At 42.2% G+C, this 10,783-nt stretch overlaps 1 protein-coding gene across 1 annotated transcript; it reads right to left on the bottom strand.

Moving 5' to 3' along the window:
* Positions 1 to 6,827: 6,827 nt before the first annotated feature.
* On the bottom strand, positions 6,828 to 9,302 carry LOC139719695 (uncharacterized). The gene has a single exon (XM_071631097.1). The coding sequence runs from the start codon at positions 9,300 to 9,302 to the stop codon at positions 6,828 to 6,830; it is 2,475 nt and encodes an 824-aa protein (XP_071487198.1).
* Positions 9,303 to 10,783: the final 1,481 nt, after the last annotated feature.

The following is a 10,783-nucleotide window of genomic DNA, read 5'->3' as shown; positions in this document are numbered from 1 at the left end:
AAGGCCTACATTCATTGTAACGTATGTTTCAACACGTAAGTTACACGATGCGGTAATAAATAGCTGCTGAACAAAAATCGTTCTTTGATAGTTTGATTTTGTTGACCATCTGACTTACCTCTCACCAACTGCTAACTGATGAGATACATATCAGCAACATAGGTCTGTCCATATTGCCCTAAAATAGTAACGTAAGTTACATCTCTTAAATCTACGTTTCTATGGAATGTATTTATTTTGTTTTGGTAAGATACTTCTAACTTATGAATGGGAAGTGCATGGCTAGCTGTCTTAACGAAATGTTCGATGGGCCAAATGAAGGAAAACAAACATATTTGCGACGATGGAAAGAAATTAAATCTTGATCTAAAATATGGTAACGTAAGTTACACTATACATGTATACAATTGGTGACACATTTCATTTCATCCCTTCTTGAAAACAAAACATTTATATAAAAAACTTTGACTGTTATATAATGAAGGGATCATGTATGTTTACATTAATTAAGTTTTGGGGCAGTGGCTCTTCTCTAAATTTTGGCAAGATACGGAAATTTAGAAAATATTTGACCGGCGACACGTGGTATTTCATTACCACATCGGATGCCTTTCCTGATTTCTCACTTTTTGGCAGAAGGTCATTGATATTGATTTTATCTTCAAGAGTGAACCTTGTATAATAAATAAAACATCCTAGCGTGATCATTCAATGTCCAAAAAGCAAAAACACGGGCGACACATATTTCACGCAATTGCGCCGAGATAGTGGGTTTGACCCAAGTGTGACTGAGGTATAAGGGATCACTTTGGGGTCGTTCTGTCCGAGACTCTGTCCGTCCGTCCGTCTGTCCGTCTGTCTGTTACGCGTTCAAATCTTGAATTTCTAGGTGCCATTAAGTGCTCCAATTTCAATCAAACTTGGATGGAAGATTGGTAATACAGACTTAATATTTTGAGGTATGCAATGGTCAACACAAGGTTCAAGGTCACCGGCAGGGGTCAATATCCTTTTTTAGGTCAACGTTAAGTTTTTTGAGCAAGTTTCTATTATGGCCCATAACTTTGCATCCATTTACCCAATAATTGGGACTTTTCATGTTTACGTTTAAAGTTGTTATTTATTCAAAAATAAATCAAATGTTACATCACACAACAGTTCAGTTTCTCTCCATTTTGTGTCAATCCTCTTCCTTACAAAGCAGATTTCCAAAACTCCATTCAAACCATACACACTTCATATACTTCATGTATAACTCAGCACAAACACACACACACACACACACACACACACACACAAAAGACCTGTTATTTCAAATTATAGTCAACATTCACGAGAACAACAACTAAAAACAATACGAAATTTCCATGACATTCATTTATTCATGTCAAATTCTAAATGCACATTTAATATCGGTTATATGCACATACCACCATACGTCTACGAGTATGTCTGCTAGTAATTACAATCAAGCAATCACAAATCAGCATTCAAATACCGCACCTTGCCATCGTGTGATAACAGTCTTTCGCTAAAGGATATTGGTAAATTGCTAATTTTGTGAATCAGTAGAATGATCTGAACATTGCGTCTTATGGGCCACACTCTCTCGAAGGTTACCGAAACAAAGAGGTCACCCCGGCCACTGGACAACAACCTACTGCATCTCTCTCAGTAACCACATCCCAGCACTACATACATGTAAACGTAAACACACACACACACACACACACACACACACACACACACACACACACAAACGGAACACAGTATATACGCGAGCATCCCGTGTCAATCCATCCAACTACACGCCCACATCGCGCGGATCGTTAGTACCGTCACTAGTGTACCAAACGCAATGAAAATCAAATTACTCGATAATTCCTCATTCGGGATCCCGCCAAGATTGCTGCATGCATGCGCACGGAGGTACGGGTGGACTGGGGTGGTCGGTCGAAATGTAATTCTGTTTCGTATGACTGACAATTCGTTTGTGATGGAGGATTGTAACTGAGCTAGTTTATCATTATTTTGTTATTTTACGGACAGAATGTAGACTGGATACTAGTAGTCATGTCTCACCATTGATTAGTCTGTCTCACACAAACGGAACACAGTACTAGTATACGCGAGCATCCCGTGTCAATCCATCCAACTACACGCCCACATCGTAACAACTATATAGTCTAATATTGATTTTTGTGCTAATCAAGGGCAGGGTTTAATATGAATAGTTCATGACAGTGAGACGGACTGGACACTAGACAAAGTGGTATATTCATTATTAGCATGACCAGATGGAAATGATCAGTTTGGGTAAATTGTTGAGAGTAAAACTATATCAGTTGGGAGTACACCAATTGGGTATAGACGAGTATAGACCAATTGGGAGTAGACCAGTTGGGAGTAGACCAGTTGGGAGCAGACCAATTGGGAGTAGACCAATTGGGAGTAGACGAGTGGGGAGTAGACGAGTTAGGAGTAGACCAATTAGGAGTAGACCAGTTGGTAGTAGACCAGTTGGTAGTAGACCAGTTGGGAGTAGACCAATTGGGAGTAGACCAGTTGGGAGTAGACCAATTGGGAGTAGACCAATTGGGAGTAGACCAATTGGGAGTAGACGAGTTGGGAGTAGACCAATTAGGAGTAGACGAGTTGGGAGTAGACCAGATGGGTATAGACCATATTGGGTATGGACAAACTAAGGGTTGGACGATATGATAACTAGACAAAGTGAATGTAGACTAAATGACTTGAAGACGAGGTGGGAGTAGACTAACTAGTAGTAGACAAAATAAATATTAGACGACATGGCAAATAGACATTGTGAGTGTAGACAATTTGGCTATTAGATCAATTGTTTTGTAGACGAAATGCTCCTTAGACGAGTTGGGTATTAGACAATACGGGTAGTGGGCAAAGTGACTATTAGACAATATGGGTACTGGACAAAACGAGTTGTAGACCAAATGGGTATTAGACTAATCGGTAATAGACGATATGCCAGTAGACCAATTGGAAAATAGACATAGTGGCTGTAGACGAGGTTACTATAAACCAAAAGGCCCACAATATAGGCACATTAAGGCTCGTGACGTAATACCGGTTTCGTGGGCCGTTTTTGCTCACTGTCGAACTCGTTGGCCTAGTTGTTTGCCTGGTGTGGGACACATGGACTTTATTTGCCTATAAGTGTCGAACTTGTGGGCTGTGTGACTCATGGACCTGTTTTTTTTTCCAACTTCGAACTCGTGGGTCGTATGACTTGTGGGTGTCGGTGTAGTGGGATGACCCCAACATATTCAGCGTGGCCTTTAAGACGTTCTTTGATAAATTGTGTTCTGTTCTAGTAAAGCAGGGCGTGAATACAGTGGGGAAGGCAGACAATTAATGTAATGGAAATATCTGAGTACACTCCATATCAATGTAACAAATAAAAAAATAAAAGGATTAGGCAAGTTACAGACCTATGGCACTGTGATGGAGAGTTTTATCTCAAAACGTGCTAACTCCATTTTTGTTGACTTGAAATATTTGCAATTAATGATGTTAAAAAAAAAACGAAAGTTCTGGGAAAATATCCTCAAGAATATTCTTTGTAATGTTTCAAGTGAGGTATCACTAGAAAGTTTGTTTTTGTGTTGTTCCTTGTTTGTTTGTTTGTTTGTTTGTTTGTTTGTTTTTTTTTGGGGGGAGGCTCTGTCTGATGATAGACTTACATTATGTTTGAAAACGGCGCTCAGACAATTTTGCGATGAAACTCTTTCATTTATTTCTCCCATCATTATCAAAACCCTAAAACTGTGTTGCCGAATATGTCTGCTCTATACCTTTAACATGTTCTCTTTTATAATATGGTTCTCTCTTTTGATGATTCAGAGTGTGCAATTGGTGGGGGAAAGGAATCAATCAACGTAATGGAAATAGTTATAACACCATGCATGTCCCTCATTTCCACTTTTCGTCAATTACAATTGTTTATTAAAAGTTTCTATCATACTTTTTTTGATTAGATGTGGATCGACAGCGCGAAGTCCTTGGAAGCTGTATAGTTGGAAAATGTATTTTTAGTGAATCCTATTTTTTCTAGTCTCACGCATCACAATTAGCAGCAATGTAGTTATATCATGCATAGCAAACCGCTACCTCGTTTAAGGTCGTGCATTATTTTGTATGATATACGTGTATTATGAACACTGCGAGAGGTCCAAATACGTTGAAAATGATGTACTTGCCCAAAGACTCCTGCATGCATAATTATTTTCTTATGACATCCAAATATTAATATCATAATTATAATCCATTTAGTTTTATACTGGCGTGAGCAGGAATGAGAAAACTTATAATAATATGACCCATTCAGACACCCTCTTTTTGGTAAATTCTGGAATAATAGGCCTGTCAGCTCTAAGATCTGTATTATATTATCTACGACTGACGATAAGTCTGGTTCTGCTATGAGATACACTGTAATTAATACACTTCAACACTTCGTGAGTTTACTGAACAAAAAATGCAACTCTTATGCTATTTATTTTTCCAACAAAACTTAATGAACAAAAAAATATATTTTTACAATACTTTCCTACAAAAAAAAAACTATTACAACTGCGTTCGTATTTGCACCCAAGAAATTATAAAAACGTTCAGGAGCAATCCAATGAGATAATATAATATGCTAATAAATCCTTTCCTCTTGTAAAAACATCCTAGACTAATCTTATAAACACATCCTAGACCCGGGTTGAATAAAATACCTGTGGTTCAATACTTTACTGTGCGCACGTGTGGTTTCAATGTATACTGTCCGACGGGAATGGGGGGGGGGGTGTGAACTAGTCTGTGCGGTAATGCAGAAGTTGCCTGGATAATCGCGATGTCGAGGATGTCGTCCGGCTGGCGGGAATTGTCGTCGTGTCGACCGAGATGCTACCGCTTGCACCGGAGGACCACCAAGGAACGGGAATTCTGTCAGAGTAGCGGGAATTGCCCTCACGCTAACCGAGATGCCGTTGAGCTAATGGTGATGCCGTCAATATGATGTCGTTGAGTTACCTGACGGTGATTCCGCCGAGCGTATTTGCTATGCCGTCGAGATAACGATGCTTCCGTCGAGATAACGATGATTCCGTCGATGTAGTGATGATTCCGTCGAGCGTATTTGCTATGCCGTCGAGCGTATTAGCGATGACGTCGAGCCCAGCTCGTCGGTGTCGATCTATATGGGGATATTATAACCACCTCTCATAACATTATATATTCACAGGGTAATCTCAATCATGAACCAAGTTCAATTCTTCCTTATACTTAACCAATAATGCTCCTGTATACTTCCACCATGACAACAGACCTATATATACATACTACAGAAATAAACCATCGCCATGTACATACTCATAACTCACTTAACATATAAACATGACAGATCCTCTCATATAAACTATCTCAATCAAAAACCAGCTAAACTGTATTCTTTTAACACATATCCCTTTCTCATTATAACTAACCTTTAAATCCTTCAGCAACCAAAATTACATTCTAACTTATCACTTAACAAGCTTCTAACTTCATTCACTTTAGTTATGAACAACAAAACCTGGATTGTATTTTCCTGATACAACCATAGAAAACCAAAATACATTGTATCCACAGCTATCGCTGTAAATTTCACCATTCCACCTGAAACATTCACCTGCTGACTTGGCCTGTCTTCCTGCCAAACTACAACAAATCCTATTGCACTCTTATACAACATATCCAATCTGATATATAGCACAATCTTTACTCTAACATTCTTAATCCACATACTATTATAGTGAACCAGCAAACATAATATGAATCTCTATATAAAAAAAATAACAATAATGACAAACTCAGAATATTACAAAAGCAAACTTAATACAGCTACAAAACTACTTACGTCTGATTTGGTGTTCAGACCCTCAAACAATAGTGAGGAGGAGACTTCAGCTGTTGTCAGTGCCTGCAGCATGTCTTGCGCGTACCCTGCCCTAATGCGTGGGGCTGCTGTGCCATGACTCTCCTGCCTGAAATGCAGCGCTGCGTTGTAGGCCGATCAGCTACCTCTCTACTCCTATCACCAGTGAGTTAGAAGAGCATGTCTTGCTCTGACAGATGTTCAGATCCAACTGATTTTTCCCTCCAAATTTACTTTCCTTGTCGCCTCTAATATAACTCCACCCTCTACTGTGCTTAAACTGGTTCCAACTAGCTTTCCCCTTTTTATTACCTGTCCTTTTTCTTTCCAACTAATTCCCCCTTTTGGCTTTAAACCTATCTATCCCAACTATCTCCCCCTAACTAACTACCTATTCTCTCCTACCAACTCTCCCTTTCTACATTAGCCATTCTACCCTGACTCCACTGAGCCTCCCTCTTTCTTCCACACTGTCACTTCTCTCCACCTGGCTTGCCCGATTCTAAATTTCTATTCTGTTTACGCCTGCTGTCCCCATTTCCCACCTGATGGCTTGCCTGAACAAAGGAATCTCACACATTCCACACTCGCACTCTCAGTCACATCGTGACATATCACCCCCTACTTCAAGAAATTAGTCGTATCTAATTTTCTTAGAACTTTTCGGTGATATGACACTTCTGAACACTTCTCAACAAACACATATCTAGACAGCATATCCTACAGCTACTACATCATCACTCAGGAGTTATTACTCAGTGAGAATGACAACAGTGTGACACTTGCACACCAAATTGTTGATACCTGAAATATATACAACATCCTACCTATCTGCAGAATAATTCATGAATCTGATAATCGAGTCCGATAGCCTGCACCGACACTTTCACTATCTTTGACTGCAGTGATAAAGAAATTGAAGTTGATCGTCATCCAGCATTGGTCCTATCTGTACGTCTCGGACCATCTCTGATGAGGTGAGTGGTGTGAGGTGTACCAGCTCGCCATTTGGTACTGAGCTGACTCTGTCCTCCTCCTCCTCATCTTCACTCTCATCCATGCTGTCATCAACTACTGGCGTGCGGGCAATGTCTAGGACTCTTGCACGTTCCTGCCGTCTGAAGAACTGCTTCAGGAGGTTTGCATGGAAGGTCTTTACCTTGCCCCCTACATCAATCTTGTAGTCCATCTGACCTACCTTTCCAACCACTTCGAAAGGCCCTTTCCACTGCATGAGCAATTTGTTGCCATCAGTGGGAAGGAGAAGCAGTACTTCGTCATCAATTTCAAACTTCCTGGCCTTGGCTTTCTTGTTGTACTGTCTCCGATACTTCTCTGCTGCTCTCGATAGGTTCTGCTGAGCTAGGTTGCAAGTTGCAGTAGATCCGAGTGGTACTTTGGTGACCTTCCCTTTGGGTGTTGTCCACTGACATACCTCACACGACCTACAGTAGCGCACTACGTCTGCGTGCATCCCTGGCCAGAAGAAATGAGTCTGAATCTTCTCACTTGTTTTCTTTGCCCCTAAGTGACCTCCTAGAATCGACTCATGAGCCAGTTTCAAAACTCTATCACGAAGCTTACCCGGCACAACTACTTGCAGCACAGTGTCAGACCCTGGCGTTGCCTCGACATACTCTCGATAGAGCACTCCCTTCTTATACCGTAGACGCGAAGAACTACCGTGGCGTCTCACCTTGACCTCTCCCGTCTCTGCTAATCTCTTCATGGGGGCTAATGAAGTATCGTCAGCCTGCGCCTTGATAAGTTCGTCCACGCTTACCACATCCTCCACTGGTTTGGGTACGATAAGTGGTGGCTGAGTTCTCCGTGCTCGCTCCTTCTGTCCTCTTGTCTCCACTGCGTGTGCCTGAAGCTCTGGAGGTGTCCACGATTGGTCGGGATTGGTTGGCTCCTTCACACCCGGTATGTTTCCGAGGATGACGTCATACACAGGCCTGGTCATGCATAGTGCCTCCACCTGTCCTCTGAAGTAGGGCGTATCAAGCTCTACGCGGGCTACTTGGAAGCTCTTGACAGTCCCGTCAATAAGAACACACGTCCTCTCCTCTGAGGTGAGTTGCTCATCTTTCACAAGGCCCTGTCTCACTACCACAGTCGAACATCCCGTGTCTCGCAGCACGTCCACTCGCTTGCCATTGAGCCTGCCCTTGCAGACTGGCATCCTCCCTTCACTGGTACCACACGCGACCGCAGAGAGCACAGGTAGTGTACCTCCACAGGCCAATTTCACTTCGCTTCCGTCTTTGGTGAGATTTCGCTCAACAACCGGCGACCTATGTACCACAATACACATCGCACCTTGGTCATGGTGAGTTGACGAACTCCCCTTTCTAGTTGACGGTGACTCCCCACCTGCCTCCTTAGGTGGGTCTCCCCTCGGTGAGTCTTCGAGGGATGCAGCCTTCTCTAGCCGCACTCGTCTTGCTCTGCAGTCCCTGGAGAAATGTCCGGCTTTCCCACAGTTGAAGCACACCTTCCCTGGTGCATCATTTCCCTCGCTGGGTGCTTTGCCTTCCACAGGTGCATCTCCTTTTGGACTGCTACTATCCGACGGCTGGGCTCCATTTGGACGTTTCTCTTTCATGCGTCGGAGTCTCGGGTCTGCATGCGCCTCCCGGTACTGTTCCGCCAGACACAACAACTCTGGAAGCTTTTGCGGTCCCCGCTCTCGTAGAAACATCAGTAAATCTTTACTGCATGTCTCTAGAATCTGTTCCTGCAGAAAGAGATTCTTTAATCCCACTGCATCATCACTATATGGGCTAAGTTCAACCCATCGATCCAAATATTTCTCGATTCTATCGGCAAATTGACTGTGCGTTTCCCCATGATGTATCTTTGCATTCCTAAATTTCAACCTGTACCCTTCTTCAGTGAGGTCGTATCCCTTGAGTAACGCCTTCTTGATAGCCTCATACTGCATAGATTCTGATGCCGTAAGTCGAGACACAATACTCAGAGCTTTACCTGTCAACAGGGCTGATATAGCTATCCCCCAATCTGACTGCTCCCATCCTACACTGGTAGCGTGTCTTTCAAACCTACACAGATACGCGTCTATGTCGTCCTTTCCATCTTGGAACACTGGAAGAGGAGGAACACTTGGCCGGTGTGTGACCCGAGTCGCACTGCTGGACGTTCCTATCTCTTTCCTAAGTTCCTCGAGTTGAATTTGTTTGGCTATCAAATCAGTTTCTGATTGCTTCAAAGCCGCCTCTGCAGCTCTAGCTGCCGCTCTCTCATCTCTCGCTTCTCGCACACACGTGTCTACATATTCCTTTAATTCCATCCCACTAAGTCCAAACTCTTTACCCTGTTCTATAAACCTGTCCCTATCCATTATGTTAACCCCAGCAATAAACTCACCCAACGCAGCACAGCGGCATCAGGCAGGCACAGGAGTACTGGCAACGGTGCTGGTATCAAAACTGGAAATGGCACTGCAGCAGTCGAAGTCTCCGTGCACCCTGTAACTATTTCTTGGTGAGAACATGCAAAACTTAGTCAACATAAGACAATGGAACACATACCAAATCCATATAATTAACAGTTTCTCAATCTAACCTAACCTATCAATGAAAGAAAAAAAAATGTCCCTTCGTGGTCGCCATTTATGTCAGCTCTAAGATCTGTATTTATCTACGACTGACGATAAGTCTGGTTCTGCTATGAGATACACTGTAATTAATACACTTCAACACTTCGTGAGTTTACTGAACAAAAAATGCAACTCTTATGCTATTTATTTTTCCAACAAAACTTAATGAACAAAAAATATATATTTTTACAATACTTTCCCACAAAAAAAAACCTATTACAACTGCGTTCGTATTTGCACCCAAGAAATTATAAAAACGTTCAGGAGCAATCCAATGAGATAATATAATATGCTAATAAATCCTTTCCTCATGTAAAAACATCCTAGACTAATCTTATAAACACATCCTAGACCCGGGTTGAATAAAATACCTGTGGTTCAATACTTTACTGTGCGCACGTGTGGTTTCAATGTATACTGTCCGACGGGAATGGGGGGGGGGGGTGTGAACTAGTCTGTGCGGTAATGCAGAAGTTGCCTGGATAATCGCGATGTCGAGGATGTCGTCCGGCTGGCGGGAATTGTCGTCGTGTCGACCGAGATGCTACCGCTTGCACCGGAGGACTACCAAGGAACGGGAATTCTGTCAGAGTAGCGGGAATTGCCCTCACGCTAACCGAGATGCCGTTGAGCTAATGGTGATGCCGTCAATATGATGCCGTTGAGTTACCTGACGGTGATTCCGCCGAGCGTATTTGCTATGCCGTCGAGATAACGATGCTTCCGTCGAGATAACGATGATTCCGTCGATGTAGTGATGATTCCGTCGAGCGTATTTGCTATGCCGTCGAGCGTATTAGCGATGACGTCGAGCCCAGCTCGTCGGTGTCGATCTATATGGGGATATCATAACCACCTCTCATAACATTATATATTCACAGGGTAATCTCAATCATGAACCACAGTTCAATTCTTCCTTATACTTAACCAATAATGCTCCTGTATACTTCCACCATGACAACAGACCTATATATACATACTACAGAAATAAACCATCGCCATGTACATACTCATAACTCACTTAACATATAAACATGACAGATCCTCTCATATAAACTATCTCAATCAAGAACCAGCTAAACTGTATTCTCTTAACATATATCCCTTTCTCATTATAACTAACCTTTAAATCCTTCAGCAACCAAAATTACATTCTAACTTATCACTTAACAAGCTTCTAACTTCATTCACTTTAGTTATGAACAACAAAACCTGGATTGTAT

This window comes from Diadema antillarum, unplaced genomic scaffold, assembly GCF_040938485.1.
Source record: "Diadema antillarum isolate AM-2024a unplaced genomic scaffold, OU_Dant_1.0 scf00000009, whole genome shotgun sequence".
NCBI classification, from domain to species: Eukaryota; Metazoa; Echinodermata; class Echinoidea; order Diadematoida; family Diadematidae; genus Diadema; species Diadema antillarum.
This window is presented reverse-complemented; position numbering and strand designations above follow the sequence as displayed.

Bases quoted from the DNA above. Each gene is read 5' to 3' on its own strand.
- LOC139719695 (XM_071631097.1), bottom strand. From the start codon at position 9,302: ATGGATAGGGACAGGTTTATAGAACAGGGTAAAGAGTTTGGACTTAGT.